Source organism: Colossoma macropomum, unplaced genomic scaffold (genome assembly GCF_904425465.1).
Source record: "Colossoma macropomum unplaced genomic scaffold, Colossoma_macropomum, whole genome shotgun sequence".
NCBI lineage: Eukaryota > Metazoa > Chordata > Actinopteri > Characiformes > Serrasalmidae > Colossoma > Colossoma macropomum.
In genome coordinates this window covers 1,132-20,000 of record NW_023495936.1, presented here as the reverse complement: position 1 = coordinate 20,000, position 18,869 = coordinate 1,132, and the positions used below count along the sequence as shown (strand labels likewise).

Sequence of the window (18,869 nt, the reverse complement as noted above, 5' to 3'; positions counted from 1 at the left end):
CCTGACTGGACTGTGCCAGCTGTAGAGTTTGGTGGAGGAGGGATGATGATATGGGGCTGTTTTTCAGGGGTTGGTCTAGAACCCTTAGTTCCAGTGAAGGGAAATCTTAATGACTCAGCACCAAGACATTTTGGACAGCTGTACACTTCCAACTTTGTGTGAACAGTTTGGGGAAGAACCTTTCCTGTTCCAGCATGACTGAGCCCCAGTGCACAAAGCAGCTCCATAAAGGCCTGACTGGGTGAGTTTGGTGTGGAAGAACTTGACTGGCCCTCACAGAGCCCTGACCTCAAGTCCACTGAACACCTTTGGGATGAACTAGAATGGAGATTGTGAGCCAGACCCTCTCGTCCAACATCAGTGTCTGACCTCACAAATGCTCTTCTGGATGACACAAAAATTCCCACAGACACTCTCCAACATCTTGTAGGAAGCTTTCCAGAATTTTAGAGCTGCAAAGGGGGACGAACTCCATATTAATGCCTCTGGATTAAGAATGGGACTCATAAAAGCTCCTGTAGGTGCCAATACGGAGCGGCAAGCGTGACTAGACTTAAAAACGTAATTGTTGTGGGTTTGGGGACGTGTATATGTGTTATTTCTTTTGTTTTGTGCTGGTTTGTGTGGCTGGTTAGCGGGTCTCTGTAGCCTCCATTAGAGTGAGATGTGGTTGGAGGTGACCTGCCCTGCTTCATGGCCATTCTGACAGTGCTGGGTGGCAGGTTTCCCCCTGCTGCATGTAAATGAAAGACCATTCTTGTGAAGGTGTTTCTCACATTGTCTTCTTTTGCACTGATGCCACAACATGTATAGTGTTGCTGTCGGAACATCTTCTCCATTCTTCATTTTTCTTTTTTTATCATAATCTAAAAAGCCGGTTCTTATTGTTTGTTGTGTGTAAATTTTATGATGAATGAACATACCAAAAATCGTCCACAATTACGGCCATGAAAAGTTTTCTTACGTTATTTTCCATTAAAAATAAATCTCCTGAAATCTGTAACGTGCACTCTTGAGGTCTAAATGAAAATATGAGGAGTAAAAATGTTTACAGATCTTCTAAATGTATATGTAGGTAGAATAACAAAGTACAATTACTGTGTTAATGTTATATTCTGAATATTATCATCAGTGTTTAACACTGTCTCCACTCTGTCCATCAGAACATCAGATATCAGCTTCACCTGCAGACAGGCTGAGAGGCTCAGGTAAATAAATGCACCCACATGCTTACACTTTCACTCTTTTCACATAAACACATTACAAGTATTATAGTGTAGTGGTATAATATGATTTGGCTTTACAGAATTCTGATATGTGATGGGATTATATTCTGTGTGTGTATGTGTATGTGTGTGTGTGTGTGTGTGTGTGTATGTGTGTGTGTGTGTGTGTAGTCCTGCAGGGAAGGGTAGACAATAAGACTGAGGGACAGAGAGTAAAACTGACCTATAGATTGATGGATAGATTCGTACTTTATTAATTCCAGAGGGTAATTATTTTGTTGCGGTAGCATACACAAAGCACATAAAGTTATTTAAAAAAATAAATAAAAGGATCTGTAACATGTAACACAGACATTTCCAAAATAAAACACACACAAAACACTGAGCTGTAAACATTAAAACTGTAACAACTTAAACCAACATAAATCAATGTGTGCACAGTTTATACAGTGCTGAAGCACTGAGAAAATAAATATGAACACTTACTCGAGTGAGTTACTGCATTTAAGTATGTACCAAGGCACATTCAGACACTGAAGACGCTGAAATAAGTCCTATTTCAATGAAAATGGAAAAGATTATGAACTGATTATGAAATGATTGTTCATATCTTTAATATGAAATGGCCAATTAACATTTTTCAGTGCTAACAGGTGTGCTGAATGATTTTCAGGGGGTGCTAACAGGAGTGCTGAAAAATGCATGTGAATATTTTCAGTGTCTTCAGTAGAAATATGTCAAGATCAAAAGCAATAGCACTATTTTACAGTATAAATGAATTAAGCTACATCAGTATGTACAGGATGCACTACTGTGTACAGGAGTCAACATAGCAGAAAGACAGAATTAATATATTGAGCTACATAAAGAGGAGAAAAAAGAAACCAGGAACTCCAAAATGTCAGTCACCACAATATTTAGAAACTTTCTGCCCTGTGTGTTCTCTACTTAATTTGCATATCTCCCATGAGTCTTTGCAGGGCTGCTGTGCTGTGTAAAGCTGTCTGTTTCTCAGTGACTGACGTAGTGTGTTTAGCTCTTATGTTATTCATTACTGAGTTATGTGTCGTTGCACCTGGTTAAAAGTGTTAACCCTTCTGTGAATCTCAGTTTAGTATTTCCCCTGCTGTTCAGTCTGGCTGGTGGTTCTCTGACCAACCAGAGCTCCAAAGCTGGTACTGTAAGTGTGAGTGTGCTAATTAAAGAGCACTGCACATTTCCCAGAATGCTTCCTGCATTCCTTGGAATCGTAACAATATGTATTTACTGTAGTACATCTTTCTCTCTGTCACTGTCTGTGTTTGTCTTTCACTCTCTCTGCTGTTTCCCTCAGCTTTTTTTCTGAGAGGAAGAGCTTAAATTACACCTCTAGATGGACTTTTAATGAGTTCATTCTTTGGAAATGTTACACAGTAGAATGACTGGGACTTCAAAGAATTTTAAAAAACTACATACATCATTCTTAAATTAGAGATCATTTCTATAATATAATGCTGGCCAGCTTAGCTAAATAGTAATTAATGAGGATGATGCGGTTATAGACTGATAAAATTTCTTCTTCCTGACTGTGACTCTGTGTTCCAGGTAAACTCTTTGAACAGCAGTGGGGTGTGATCTACACTGCTGAACATGTCTGTGCTCTGAAAGGGTCATCAGTTACTTTCTCCTGCACTTATAAACACCCTGAAGGACTCACAGTGAATAAATCACTCTGGTTCATTGAAAGTCGCTGGCAGCGAGATGTTGAGCCTGAGGATGTACGAGAGTCTGATCAGTATAAGGGGAGAGTGCAGTACAGCCAGACCCTGAACTACTGTAGAATGACCATCACTGACCTGAGAGAGAGTGACGCTGACACATACAGGTTCAGATTCTACACTGATGTTACTGACGTCAGATACACCGGCGAACCTGGAGTCACTCTGTCTGTCACAGGTAACTCTGGATAATAAAGACCTGCATTCTGACTAATTCTGATATTCCAGTATCTGTAAAAGCGAATGAATAGATTTTTGGGTTAATCTCTGGGGAAAAAAGGAAGTTGACCTGTATTATTTCCTCTTTGACCTTCCGTGATGCAGTGTAACAAATACTTAAATAGTGATTTCAGTGTTCAGATACTGACACCTGGAACAGTTAACCGAGTATCCATACACACCCCTACTAGATACATACAGTGAGTGTAGTTAACTGTAAGAGTATCTACAGATGAAAATAACACTAAACCTTGTTTAAAATCACCTGCAGATCTGAAGGTTACAGTGTCAGATACAGATGGAGGAGTAAAGAAGCTGACCTGTAGCTCCACCTGCACTCTGCCCAGCAACACCACTTACATCTGGTACAAGAACGGACAGCCTGTATTTAACCAGAACAGAAATGAACTGAATCTGAGAGACAGAACTGTGGATGCAGGCAGCTACTCCTGCGCTGTGAAAGGATACGAGGAGCTCCGCTCTCCTGCTGTCTGTAAGACCTCACTTTAAACTGTTATAGTTCAGTTTGTTCACTGCAGTTTCTTTCATTATGGCTAATATTGTGTGTTTCAGGTGTTTTTGATGAAGGCCTGCAGGTGAAAGTGGAAGGTCCTGCAGCATCAGAGGGACAGACAGTAACACTGACCTGTAGCTCCACCTGCACTCTGCCCAGCAACCCTACTTACATCTGGTACAAGAATGGAGAGCCTGTATCTCAGTGTGAATCTGCCTCCTGCTCTGTAGCTGTGGTCAGTGAAGCGGTCAGCTACAGCTGTGCTGTTAAAGGCAGTGCTCTCCACTCTTCTCCAGTGTGTGAGTGCAGATTAGCACATACACTTATTGTATATTTAAGATTTTTTACTAAACATTGAAGAGCTTTTTCATTATCAGTCAGTGAAACTGGAGGATTGAAAGACTGGAACCCAGTTTACAGCTCTAGCAGCTGTGACTGTGATCTCTGTCAGTGTCGTTGGGTGCCAGTTATAGAATACTTAATATTCCTAATACCTCCATCAGATTCAGTGCAGAAAAATAATGGCTTAGGACGCTGGAGAAAACAGCCTTGTCCCGTCGAGAGGCTGTAGCTATGCAAACTAACACACTGTTTCAAAATGACTGGCCAAATTTTCTCTAATCGAAAGTTTCTAGTGCCTCATGGTTTAGCAAGCATGGTTGACTTAACATAGCCTGCTAATACTGCTGCGGCACACCCATTGAAAAGAACTCCTGTTAACATAGTAAACATTAAGCAGACATAATTGATAGATGGGACATAGAGTAGTTTTGCCAGTTTAGACTTGAGTTTCCGCAAAGAGGGATTTAATAATTGTATTCTGTAGTATTTTGATGTTACATCATTTAGCTTTACTGGTCTGATTTATTACCTGCTGTACGTGTTCTGATTATTCTGTTTGTTATGAACTCTGACTTAAGCTCTACATGTATTGATATTTCATTTTATTAGAATCTCTTTTATCTTTTTTACAGATCTCATATTTAGTGTTATTTGTTGAATGTTGTGCTGATTGTGTTGTTGAACAGGCTGGGTGTGATGGACTTCACTTGGTGTTGTGCTGTTTATCTCTTGGCTAATTTCTGATAAAATGGCTGTCTAGCTGTTTAGTCATGGGTTTTTGTCACATTAATGCTGTCGGGACAAAACCTGATACCTCCATTTTTGTTCATTCATTTTTGGATATAATTTGAAAAAGGCAATTGCCTCAGAATTTCATGATACATGGCCAACAGAAATGCTCCAAAGTTACTTGGCAAAAATATTTCTACATTTACTAAGTACAAAATCTGGAGCAGACCTATAGAAGTATTCAGAAGCTACACAGCATTTTCCACTAGGTGTCTACTAGGCATCCAAAGTGTCCATAACCTCTCCAACCTGTCCAAACCAAGTAAAAGTAATATTAATGTTTTTTCTAAGGAAATGATCACTCTATGCAAAATGTAAAAATGTACCCATCACCTTTGCAACACCACATATGGGAAACAGCAAAGTCATTTAGAGGCAACATCTGAACTCCTGAGGTTCTCCTGGGGTAAAAGATTAGAGAACATGACCAAATGGATAAAATAGGCAACATGAAAACAAAACTCACAAATTGTCATGCTAAATAAGTTGTAAGTAAGACAATGTTCAATAACTTGCTTAACTATATTAGTGTAATAGTCTCCAAGATTATGCAGACATACACTATATTGTCAAAAGTATTCGCTCGTCTGCCTTCACACGCATATGAACTTGAGTGACATCCCATTCTTAATCCATAGGGTTTAATATGATGTCGGCCCACCCTTTGCAGCTATAACAGCTTCAAGTCTTCTGGGAAGGCTTTCCACAAGGGTTAGGAGTGTTTATGGGAATTTTTGACCATTCTTCCAGAAGCGCATTTGTGAGGTCAGACAATGATGTTGGACGAGAAGACCTGGCTCGCAGTCTCCGCTCTAATTCATCCCAAAGGTGTTCTATCAGGTTGAGGTCAGGACTCTGTGAGGGCCAGTCAAGTTCTTCCACACCAAACTCGCTCATCCATGTCTTTATGGACCTTGCTTTGTGCACTGGTGTGCAGTAATGTTGGAACAGGAAGGGGCCAAACTCCCCAAACTGTTCCCACAAAGTTGGGAGCATGAAATTGTCCAAAATCTCTTGGTGCTGAAGTATTAAGAGTTCCTTTCACTGGAACTAAGGGGCCGAGCCCACCTCCTGAAAAACACCACCACACCATAATCTCCCTCCACCAAACTTTACACTTGGCACAATGCAGTCAGACAAGTACCGTTCTCCTGGCAACCGCCAAACCCAGACTCGTCCATCGGATTGCCAGACGGAGAAGCGTGATTCATCACTCCAGAGAACACGTCTCCACTGCTCTAGAGTCCAGTGGCGGCGCTTTACACCACTGCATTCGACGCTTTGCATTGCGCTTGGTGATGTAAGGCTTGGATGCAGCTGCTCAGCCATGGAAACCCATTCCATGAAGCTCTCTACGCTGTTCTTGAGCTGATCTGAAGGCCACATGAAGTTTGGAGGTCTGTAGCGATTGACTCTGCAGAAAGTTGGTGACCTCAGCGCACTATGCGCCTCAGCATCCGCTGACCCCGCTCTGTCATTTTACGTGGCCGACCACTTTGTGGCTGAGTTGCTGTCGTTCCCAATCGCTTCCACTTTATGATACCACTGACAGTTGACTGTGGAATATTTAGTAGTGAGGAAATTTCACGACTGGACTTGCTACACAGGTGGCATCCTATCATGGTACCAGGCTGGAATTCACTGAGCTACTGAGAGCGACCCATTCTTTCACTAATGTTTTTACAAGCAGTCTGCAGGCCTAAGTGCTTGGTTTTATACACCTGTAGCCATGGAAGTGATTGAAACACCTGGATTCAATGATTTGGATGGATGAGTGAATACTTTTGGCAATATAGTGTATCATGACATTTTACATACAACCCCTAGTCCACAAAAGTTGTGACGCTGTGTAATATGTAAATAAATGTAAATAAAAACAGAATGCAATGAATTACAAATATCATAGACCCATATTCTATTCAAAAATAGAACACATATCAGATGTTGAAAGTGAGTCATTCTACCATTTCATGAAAAATATTAACTCATTTAGAACTTGATGGCAGCAATGCATCTCAAAGTTGGGACAGGGCCGTGTCTACCATTGTGTAGCATCCCCTCTTCTTTTAACAACAGTCTGTAAATGTCTGGGAAGTGAGGAGACCAATTGCTGGAGTTTTGGGAGAGGAATGTTGTCCCATTCTTGTCTGATGTAGGATTCTACCTGCGCCAAATGTTTTCTATTGGTGAAAGGTCTGGACTGCAGGCAGGCCAGTTCAGCATCTGGACTCTTCTTCTGCGAAGCTAAGCTGTTGTGATGGATGAAGTATGTGGTTTAACATCGTCTTGCTGAAATATGCAAGGCCTTCCCTGAAAGAGACGCTGTCTAGATGGAACATATGTTGTTCTAAAACCTCTATATACTGTTCAGCATTGATAGAGCCTTTCCCGATATGCACGCTGCCCACACCATGTGCACTAATGCAACCCCAGACCATCAGAGATCAGAACAGTTTTCCATTTTACCTCAGTCCATTTTAAATGAGCATTGGCCCAGAGAAGACGGCTGCGTTTCTGGATTGTGTTGACATATGGCTTCTTCTTTGCATGATACAGCTGTAACTTGCATTTGTGGATTGTACAGCGAACTGTGTTCGCAGACAGTGATTTTTGGAAGTGTTCCTGAGCCCATGCAGTGATTTCCAGTACAGAATCATGCCTGTTTTCAATGCAGTGCCGCCTGAGGGCCTGAAGACCACTAGCATCCAAAATATACTCCAAATGTATATTATGCATTCTCTCGTGCACAAGCATGAATTTAGATGCATGTAGTCAACTTACATGTTGTGAAGGAATCAGTTCCATGTAGAAATGCATCCTCTTCCTCAGAGTCCATGCTAGCAGCCACTGAACCGTCACTCTCAGCTTCCAGCTCATTGTTGCACCTAAACGATTCCTCATGAATCTCAGCCAAAGTAAAGCTTCTCCTTGCTAAGATGTCTGTGTTGGAGATCAATAATTATTTGTGAAAAAAAACTTTAAAAGATAAATAAACCGCACTAGACGGAGTCACAAATGTGTGTTCTGCAGTGTGCCAATCAGGGTAGTCAGAGTGCATCAGGGGATGATTAATTTACACATTCCCCTCCCCCATTCAGTAGGTGACCAATCAAGGCAAGCAACCTATCTATGTTTCCATCTGAGTGAGCACTTAAAAATGTGTCAGTCACTTCGGGGACTATGGATAAACACTCTGAACGCCAGTGTGATTCAGTGCTCATGCCGTAGGTACAAAAAAACTAAAAATGAAACAAAATTAAAGCAGTTTTTGTAAAAAGAGGTGAGCAAACAAATAAGGAACTTCACTGACATTTCATTCGCTGTTCAGCAGTTTCATACAGTTGCTTTGATGGTATGTGAATTTTCTATGATGACGTCTGAAATTGTCTTACATCCTAAGCATATTTTAAAATGCTGAGTGTTTGAGGAGGCATGGTCCACTTGTAAACGGTCAGTAAAGACAAGGTGTATTCAGTATGAGATTTCTGGCGATGGTTGCTTGTAAACGACTGAAAATTGGTATGTGGGTAGTTAAACTAGTTCTAAGAAATTTGAGTTGGTGTGTTGGACAGTGTTTTAAGAATATTTGACGCTATCAAATACTCTACCTTAGATAGCCAGAACAGGCCCCTAGAGGGCACTTCTGCATAAACAGGTTAATAATGCTAACTGGTCTATAACTCAGTCAGCTCAAATCACAAGACAAACACCAAACATTAAAAGAGCAGCATAACCACAGTTTCTCCCAGAGACACACAGGGACCATATGGTGAAACACTGTGGGCCCAACTGCATCCCATTTCTGTCGTTTTTCTGCAGTGATTCCTCATGCAGCAACAAATCATAGTATGCGTTTGTAATCAGCTGACATTAATCTCAAGATCAGCTCACACCAGTATTTCCACTTAGAAAACAGAGAGAGAAAGAAAGAAAGACAAGACCAACAGAGGGCATCAACAGAAACATCTTGGACACAGCATGCCCTCCCCCCCCATGCTTTTGCACATCTACACAGCAAAGCAAAGCCTTAACATTGTCAAAAGCTTGCTGACATTCAACAGACCAGTTAGTGAGAGGAAATACCACTGAGGCAAAATTTCTACAAAACCCACAATAGTAACCTGCCATTCCCAAGAAATGTCGTAGTACACAATGACTTCTACCTCGGCATCTGAGGGTTGAACACAACCCCGTCCAACCACCTTCGCTAGATACGCAACTGTGGCTTTCCCAAATTTACATTTAGCCAAGTTCAGGGTAAGGGAACTTGAAAACCATGTCTAGTAGTTCCAAATGCTCAACCCTTGTAGAGGAATACACAACAATATCGTCTAGATATGCCTTGCAATTTTTAATTCCTGACAACATTCATTAATCGTTAAAAGGTTGCAGGAGCCTTTTTCATCCTAAAAGCTATCACTGTATACTGTAGGAAATCATCAGGCGTAGGAGATGCTGAAATGTCTGAGGCACGCTGAGTTAAGGGGACTTGCCAAAACCCTTTCAAAAGATCTAGCTTACTTACACAGTGTGCTGAACTAACACTGTCTACACAACCATCCATTCTAGGCAAAAGAAAAGTGTCAGAACAGGTGCAGCATTAACTTTTCGATAATCTGTACAGAAACATGATGTGCCTTCAGATTGTGGAACTAGAATACATGGGGAACTCTATGGACTGGAACTAGGCAAAGCAAAACCATTTTCTAATAAATACTGTACCCTTTTTCTGCCTACAGGCACGCTTAGTTGAATTTAAACCATAGGTGTTTTATTGCATCCATACGACCAAACACAAGCTGTGCAGGACAAAAACCAAGGGATTCTTGAGCAATTTCTCAAGTGGCAAAAAGTACAAACTGAACACTCTCGTCCCACTCATGATCTGCCTCAAAACAATACCTGCGCAACGTCACCTTCAATGATTGGTGAAACCACTCTAATGCAACCTGCAACTCTGTATGGTAAGCACTGGAGAACCTGTGTTCAATACACAGTGGCTTTAACACCTGAGCAAACAGTTTGGACATAAAGTTAGAACCTTGGTCTCTTTGCACATTTTGGCAGCCCAAAAATGGAGCAATATTTAATCAAGGCTTTTATAATGGCTTTGGCTTTTGAAGTATGCAATTGAATTGCTTCAGGAAATCAAGTAGCAACACACATCAAAGTTAGCAAATGCTGATGACCTGACTTTGTCTTCGGCAAAGTTCCTCCACATCATCCATTAGTATAACTTTGTTTCAAAGCATTCACCCATAACAGGTATAGGATGGAGAGGTGCAGAAGAAATAGTTGGATTAGGCTTCCCAGTAAGTTGGCATGTATTACAGGAGCAGCAGTAATGAACTATAAATATAGATATTTTTGTGATACTCAAGTGTCCAGACAAAAAATGATCATGAGCTAAAGCTAACACAGCAGGCATGATAAATTGGTACACAGTATTCAATTGAGAATCAGCCTGAGAAGAAGCTGAGGGCACCCACTTATGCATTGTTGCAAAGCAGCGCAGCTTTGCTAATAACAAGCCCTGGATAACCAGCAATGTCTGTTCAGATCTCCACAGCACCTGTATGTCCAGCAGTCACCTCCACACCCTCCCTCTTCTCAGATCCTGGTACTCCAGGCTCTGCCTGCCTGGATATCAACACCTCATCTTCTTCTATTGATATTCATGCACCCCTCCCACAGGCTGATAGCACAGACAACACAGCCTCATCTCCCCCTCTTCACACATTAACAAATCTGATCTGCAGCACCGCTGCAGCCCCCCTCCCCCTCTGCACATCTTCACTGCATATCAGGTTAGAGGTGAGCTGAGGAAACTCCACACAAGGTAGGCAGCTGGACCAGACAAAGTGTGTCCTAGACTACTAAAGTCCTGTGCTGCTGAGCTGGGGGCACCCCCACAGCACATCTTCAACCTGAGTCTGCGCTTGGGATTGGGTTCCCACACTGTGGAAGACATCATGTCTCATTCCAGTACCCAATAGGGGGCGATGCAGTGAGTTCAATGACTTTAGGCTGGTCACTCTAACATCACATGTCATGAAGACCCTGGAGCGCCTGCTTCTTCACCTTCTCAGACCCCAGGTTCAACACGCAACGGACCCCCTGCAGTTCGCCTACAGGGTGAAATTGGGAGTGGACGATGCCATGCTAAACTTTCTCCATCGGGCCCACTATAATCTGGACAAGGGTGGTAGCGCTGTAAGAGTCATGTTCTTCGATTTTTTTCCAGTGCCTTTAATACCATTCAGCCCCTCCAACTATAAGCTGGCACGGATACAAGTTGATCCGCACCTGGTCTCCTTTATTACTGACTACCTCACTGGTAGACCACAGTATGTCAGCCTGAAGGGCTGTACATCAGAGAATGTAGTCAGCAGCACTGAAGCACCACAAGGGACTGTACTTTCGCCTTTTCTCTTTACACTGTACACCTCAGACTTTAAGTAAGAGGTTTTCGGATGACACTGCCCCCATGAGTGTTGCCAACGGTGAACGTGGCAAGGACAAACTCCCTAAAAGCAAGAGGAAGAAACCTTGAGAGGAACCAAGACTCAAAAGGGGAACATATCCTCCTCTGGTCCACACCTGAGGATAGTTATGATAGTTAGTTATGTTAATACAGACTGATTACAGTTTACAGGGTTAACAGAGAGCAGCAGAGACTCCAGCAGGTCGAACTAAGAGGGAGAGACAGAATGTAACAGACTTGAGGGCTCCCTGAGATCTCAGCACCCCTCCACTCCACCATCAACAAATCTGAGTGAGCGAGTGAGAGCAATGCTTCAATTAGTAATTAAGCAGCTCATCAAACCCCAGACAGGTTATTACAATAAACATATTTATGTTTAGCTCAATTGTAACACCTGAATCTTTATCACTTTTCCATTCAGACTCCCCTAAAAACACCAGAGCGGTCGTTCTTCCCTCTGGACAGAGAGTGGAGGGAGACTCAGTGACTTTGACCTGCAGCAGTGATGCAAACCCTCCTGTTCTCTCCTACTACTGGTTTAATCAGAGATCAGACGTAGAGCTGGGAACAGGACAGAATTACAGCATCACCAGCATCAGCTCCCAGCACAGCGGACTCTACTACTGCACCGCTCACAACCAGCTCGGACAGAGCAGCTCAGGACCCTCCCGTCTGGATGTGTTATGTGTTTGCATGTCTGCCAGTAAGTTCCCAGTTGTCTGTTTACATTACTGTGTACAGGGTTTGTTATCAACTTCTTAAGTGTGGAGTTAATTTTGTACCAAAAGTTTCAAATAAAATACATGAGAAAAATATTAAGTATCGAAACGTCCAAAATATTTTGCAAATGCAAGTAATGAGAGTTAAATCACACTGAAATGTTTCAAAAAGATTGCTACATACATGATGAAAAGTGTCTAGAAATGGTGATTGGAGAGCTGAGGAAAATGAGACAGGTCTTGAGATGACTTTTCCATGAAGACATCTGTTAAAAGTTTTGTTAAGAGCATGAAATTTGTCAGAGGCAGCCGCCTCGTTATTCTCATTGCAGAAAAAACCCTGTATCATTAACTGAACCTGCTCTGAGCTTTATAGTATTGAGGATCTTCTACTCCCAATAGTACCGCACTGGTTTTTGAGTCTGTTTCATTACAGTAGTTTTGATTTGATATTGTTTAAGTGCAATAAAATAATGACTTAATTATATGGTGGTGTAATTAATTACATTTGCATTTAATTTATATTATGTGTAGACAAGTTGAAATCAGTGTCACAATGTAGCTCCTCCGCTGTAACTGCTGTAGACTGGATGGTGGAGCTAAACTGCTGTAGCTGAATGGTGGAGCTAAACTGCTGTAGACTGAATGGTGGAGCTAAACTGCTGTAGCTGAATGGTGGAGCTAAACTGCTGTAGCTGAATGGTGGAGCTAAACTGCTGTAGCTGAATGGTGGAGTTAAACTGCTGTAGCTGAATGGGTGGAGTTAAACTGCTGTAGCTGAATGGTGGAGCTAAACTGCTGTAGCTGAATGGGTGGAGTTAAACTGCTGTAGCTGAATGGTGGGGCTAAACTGCTGTAGCTGAATGGGTGGAGCTAAACTGCTGTAGCTGAATGGTGGGGCTAAACTGCTGTAGGCTGAATGGGTGGAGCTAAACTGCTGTAGCTGAATGGGTGGGGCTAAACTGCTGTAGGCTGAATGGGTGGAGCTAAACTGCTGTAGCTGAATGGTGGAGCTAAACTGCTGTAGCTGAATGGTGGAGCTAAACTGCTGTAGCTGAATGGTGGAGCTAAACTGCTGTAGCTGAATGGTGGAGCTAAACTGCTGTAGCTGAATGGTGGAGCTAAACTGCTGTAGGCTGAATGGTGGAGCTAAACTGCTGTAGGCTGAATGGGTGGGAGCTAAACTGCTGTAGGCTGAATGGGTGGAGCTAAACTGCTGTAGCTGAATGGTGGAGCTAAACTGCTGAAGGCTGAATGGTGGAGCTAAACTGCTGTAGGCTGAATGGGTGGAGCTAAACTGCTGTAGGCTGAATGGGTGGAGCTAAACTGCTGTAGACTGAATGGTGGAGCTAAACTGCTGTAGGCTGAATGGTGGAGCTAAACTGCTGTAGCTGAATGGTGGAGCTAAACCGCTGTAGACTGAATGGTGGAGCTAAACCGCTGTAGCTGAATAGTGGAGCTAAACTGCTGTAGCTGAATGGGTGGGGCTAAACTGCTGTAGGCTGAATGGGTGGAGCTAAACTGCTGTAGACTGAATGGTGGAGCTAAACTGCTGTAGCTGAATGGTGGAGCTAAACTGCTGTAGCTGAATGGTGGAGCTAAACCGCTGTAGACTGAATGGTGGAGCTAAACTGCTGTAGCTGAATAGTGGAGCTAAACTGCTGTAGCTGAATGGGTGGAGCTAAACTGCTGTAGGCTGAATGGGTGGAGCTAAACTGCTGTAGACTGAATGGTGGAGCTAAACTGCTGTAGACTGAATGGTGGAGCTAAACTGCTGTAGGCTGAATGGGTGGAGCTAAACTGCTGTAGCTGAATGGTGGAGCTAAACTGCTGAAGGCTGAATGGTGGAGCTAAACTGCTGTAGGCTGAATGGGTGGAGCTAAACTGCTGTAGACTGAATGGGTGGAGCTAAACTGCTGTAGACTGAATGGTGGAGCTAAACTGCTGTAGGCTGAATGGGTGGAGCTAAACTGCTGTAGGCTGAATGGGTGGAGCTAAACTGCTGTAGGCTGAATGGGAGGGTCAAATTATGTGAGCTGTTTAAAATAATTCAGACCCACTAAATGTTTTTGTAAATCTGGTAGTTTGTTTAACAGTGTTTATCTGTATGAATGCTCTAAAAGGTTCTTTATCTCCATTCAGCTGGGCTGTGGAAGCAGTTTGCTGTTTGGGGAACTGTTGGATTCGTTTCTGCTCTGGTTTTGTCTCTTATTAACGCTGTTGTCTGCTTTCGGTGAGTGACAGTGTTCTTTGTTTATTACCATGAATATCTGAATATGTATCTAAATGCAGTTTTAATCATGAACTCAATTTTGTCCTCAAATAGAAACTGTTAAATCAGCCTGTTTGTGTTTAATCTGTGTGATTAGGAGGAAGAGAGGAGCAGTGAGAGGAGCTGATGTTCAGGTAGAGAGAAAGGTTTACTTTTTCTGTTCATAAACATGTTTCTAGAACAGTGATACCAGAGATGGTATTTTGCCTGTCAGTGTTGCTCCAGTCCTCTAATGCTGTTCTTCTGCAGCTCACAGCAGCGTGAGGCTCCATACAGCTTCAAATTATACAGTTTTCACTCCAGAAAAAATCTTCAGTCTGATGGAAAATGAAGCTCTAGCTGAAGTAAATGTGGCGTTTAAAGAAAAGAGGCAAAACTACTTGAAACAGTGGGTTAACATGTAGTTTATGTGATGTTAGCACATAGTTATGATAGCTGACGTTCACAGCTAATGTAGCTGAAGGTTTAATAAATCACAGATTTCGTTGAAACTTCAGCTGGATTAGCTGTTGTGCTGGCTAGTGATGTAAAATTAATCCTGCCATGGAAGAGACTCGCAGAAATGATTTTATTCAAAAGAGCGCTCTGTCCATCTGTGTCACCAACACCCAGTCTAAACAGACGTTCAGAGACACAGCTCTTATACCTTGTCATCGACCCCCAGAGGTACCACCGTAAAAGACAAAAGTCAGTGTTCTCATAATATTGGATCCTGTCACAAAGGTCCAGGGTTGGCTTCCTCAGGGACTCATATCCTGTTGTGAATACCTTTGTGTCGTAAACTGAGTGTTCTGTCCCAGGAAGGCCAGATCATCCTTAGGGGGTGTCGTACAGGCCGTTTGTTGTTATTGTTCAAAACATGAGAACGTCGTATGAGAACCCATTAGCGTTAATCCTGCTTAACAATGAATAACAATTAAAGGAAAAAAAACAGAAAATAAAACAATTCCTAACAATTCCCCCAATCACATCTGAAGCGTCAAGTTTGCTTAGTGACATGACTGATCCATTATCATTTATCAAAACAGAAGTGTTCATACTTCCATCTAAATAATCAGAATTAAAATTGACAAGCCGCTCCCAGGCCAACTTGGAGATATAATCCTTCCAGCGGGTCCTAGGACCACCCTGTGGTCTTGTCCCGATATGCCGTGCCTGGTACACCCCCACCAGGAGGCATCCACCTCAGCTGGCTCCTCTCAATGCGGAGGAGTAGCGGCTCCTCCCGGATGACCGAGCTCCTCACCCTATGAAGTAGAGTGTAGCCCACCACCCTGCAAAGAAAGCTCATTTCCACCGCTTGTATTCGTGATCTCATTTTTTCAGTCATTACCCAGAGCTAATGACCATAGGTGAGGGTCGGGATGTAGACCGACTGGTAAACGGAGAGCTTCGCCTTATGGCTTAGCTCCCTCTTCACCAGTACAGTCCAGTACGGTGACCGCATTACTGCTGCCGCCTGTCCCAGCCTGCGGTCGATCTCACGATCCCTCTTCCCGTCACTCGTGAACAAGACAGACAAACCACTGAAACTGAGATGAGGCTGTTTTAGCTTCAAACTCGAACACTTGAGTGAGCTGTACATGCTCTACTCATCATCATTGTTGTTGTGATCAGCATTTAGACCCGTATCATAGAAACATCCACCTTTTGCTTCTGCTGAGAAGATGTTTTATTTTTATGGGAATATCTATTACCCATAAAAGTTAGTTGTGCTACTACAAACCCACACAATCCCACACACCACTTTGTCATCTTAACTGCTTCTTACAACATTTTAGTCCTTTATATTTTGGTGACAACAAGGATGAATGTTCCAACGTAGGACACCAGATGTCCATCACTCCAGCAGTGTTCCTTGATCACATCGCACCTGGTTGAATGGGCCTTTGAAGGAACCAGCAGCACCTGAGTTCCATCCATTTTTGCACTATGAGTTCCTCTCACCCTGTCTTGGCAGAAATCACTCTTTATAATTCTAATCACTCACCAGCAACATAATTAGGGAGGTGTGAGCTGACCAAGGAGAAGATGCCTTTGCATCCTGGTTTAAAGTCTCCATGTGTACCCTTCACTGGTGAACACAAACAGGCTTGTATGCCATACTTATTATTGTTAACTTGCCGGCCTTTGCAGGACTATATCAGTATCTGCATATAAGAATCTTATGTACTTCGTCACCGCCCTAATGTTTAATTATATTTAAATTTCTGTTTTACCAAAAATCAATGTTCTCCCTTCATGGAGATTCCCAAAACTCTTGAATTCAAATTCAGCTGTACAAAAATTATAGTACCAACTACCTTAGTCTCCATCATTCATCTTGGCTCATGTGTGGTATGTAGTACTGTATAACATCAAAACAAAATTCAACCAATTTAGAAATATAATCATACAACTATTAGAGTCACCCCCAGGTTACACAGCACCCAGTGCAGCAGCCTTAAACAACTAAACTTTTAACCATGGCTGAAGTTATTAAATAACTGGTTTAATATGATTCACAGTAGTTTTCACATACAATCTATTGTCCTGCTCATGTATAATTGGCTATATACGCTTCCACAGCAGCTATCGTTATTTAATCCTCCTCTGTGGGAATAGCAGAAAACTGAGTTAATTCCTGGATAGGCTCTAACAGTTTACCTGCCACCTTGGGAATGACAGCCCCACCCACTGACTTGGACTGAGTTTTCACTAAACTCACTTTACTCTTTGCCTCAAATTTCTTCTTTTTGCATTTGCAAGGACTCATTTCACTGCAGTAGTGCTATACATTCTCATGTGTTCCCAGGCTTTGCTGACACCCTGTTCCATGTAACACATCCTTTAACAGTAATATGCAGCCAACATCCAGTTAAAGAGGTGGGGCTAAAACTGCTGTTGGCTGAATGAGTAAAAAACAAAACCTAAAATTGTCTTTAAACACCACATTTACTGTGTTTAGCGCTTTGGTTCTGTCCTTCAGACTGAAGGTTCATTATTTAAAGCTGTGTTGAACCTGAAAGGTTTACAGTTCCTGCAGCTAAAAACTGGACTAAACTATAATTCTCTAATTAAGACTCTGTTTCTCCTCATCTCTCTGAAAGGCTCCAAAGTCTGGAGACGACACATACTCAGCTCTGAACCCCAACACCACGTCCTCCGACTACGACACTCTGACTGTAAGTCTGCACTCTGTGTACCTTCATTCTCTGGTTGAGCTTCATAACAGTTCCTAAGATCTCCTGTTTTTCAGGTTGTCCGTCCTCACCCAGTGATGAGAAGAGCTCCAGAGAACGAGAACTAACAGCTGTGTTCATTTACTCTTCATTCACCACTGTAGCTTCAGCTCTATGGACAGAACATTAAAGAGGCGTACGGAGGATTTCTGAGGATTAAAGAGCTTTTAGAGCTCAAAACACATCAGATGATTCCTAAAGTCAGAGTGATTCTCTCAGATCAGTCAGAGGAGCTTCTGTTTATGAAGGGTCTTTATTCACTGTTGTGCTTTTATACCCCATGATGATTCAAACACAGACCAGAATCAGGCAGTTCTGATCACTCAGGATGAACAGAGTTACAATAATTTGAACCCTGTTTGGTTAAAAATGCAGGTGTTTACAGTTATGCTTGTTAACATTTTATTTCCAAGTTTCCATATTTTTAATCACTTTTTTATAGTTTTATTCTTGTGTTTTCATTATTTTAGATAAGTAGATCCTCTTAAACTCTTCTATAGTTGTTCTATACTGTCATTATTCTAAATGTGCTACTAAAAACAGACTATTAATAAAGTTTTGAAGCAGGTTTTTCATGTTTAATGAACAGTGAACAGGTGAGAGATTCCTGGATGGATCTGCTGCCTGTTTTCATCACTGCTGATCATCAGTTTTCTTATTTCAGTTCTTCCAGTTCACATACAGGTAGCTGTGAGCAGGGTTGGGATAGCTACTGAAACATTAGTAGTTAGCTACTTTGTAGCTACTTTCCCAAAATTTGTAGCAGCTACAATTTAGCTACTTTTTGAAAAGTAGTGCACGACTTTTTAGCTACTTTCAAAGCGCGACTGTCAGAATGTTTGTGAATCTCCACCTGACACACCAAACAAGCCCAACTCACAGTGTGAACGAGACACTGCATTTAATCTGTGTCAGAAAGAAACACACAATTGAAAAGCTGCAAATCTACAAAAAAAAATCACCAAAAAGTGTAAACAACAATCAAACTTACACACCTAAATGCAAAGTCAATCATTCCAGGTTTTTCTTACAAAAATCGACAAAAATAACTGTATAAAAAACAAACTATTTTGTGTAAAGCATCATCAACTGTTGAAATAAAACTGCTCCAATGTAAACATTTTCCCAAGATGTGTACAGACATGGCATTCAGAATCCTGTATTAAACTTCAGCTTTAGCTGCAAAATCCTCATCAGTGACTCTGGCTCTGTTTGGGGTGAGAATCAGGCCTGAATAATCTCTCCACTGCTGCACAACTGTAGCGGCTACAGCTATTAGCTACAAATATTTGTAACTAACTACAAAAAGGAGCGCGCTACTTAGCT

General features: G+C 42.1%; 1 protein-coding gene across 1 annotated transcript in view; it reads left to right on the top strand.

The window, feature by feature from the left end:
• The window catches only part of LOC118803638, a 44,580-nt gene extending 26,769 nt beyond the window's left edge, over nt 1-17,811 (top strand). Inside the window, exon 11 of the mRNA XM_036564099.1 lies at nt 17,561-17,811. Within this exon, the coding sequence (XP_036419992.1) occupies nt 17,561-17,611 (51 nt within the window). The 3' untranslated portion in view covers nt 17,612-17,811. The remainder of the gene's footprint in view (nt 1-17,560) is intronic.
• The last annotated feature ends 1,058 nt before the right edge of the window (nt 17,812-18,869 follow it).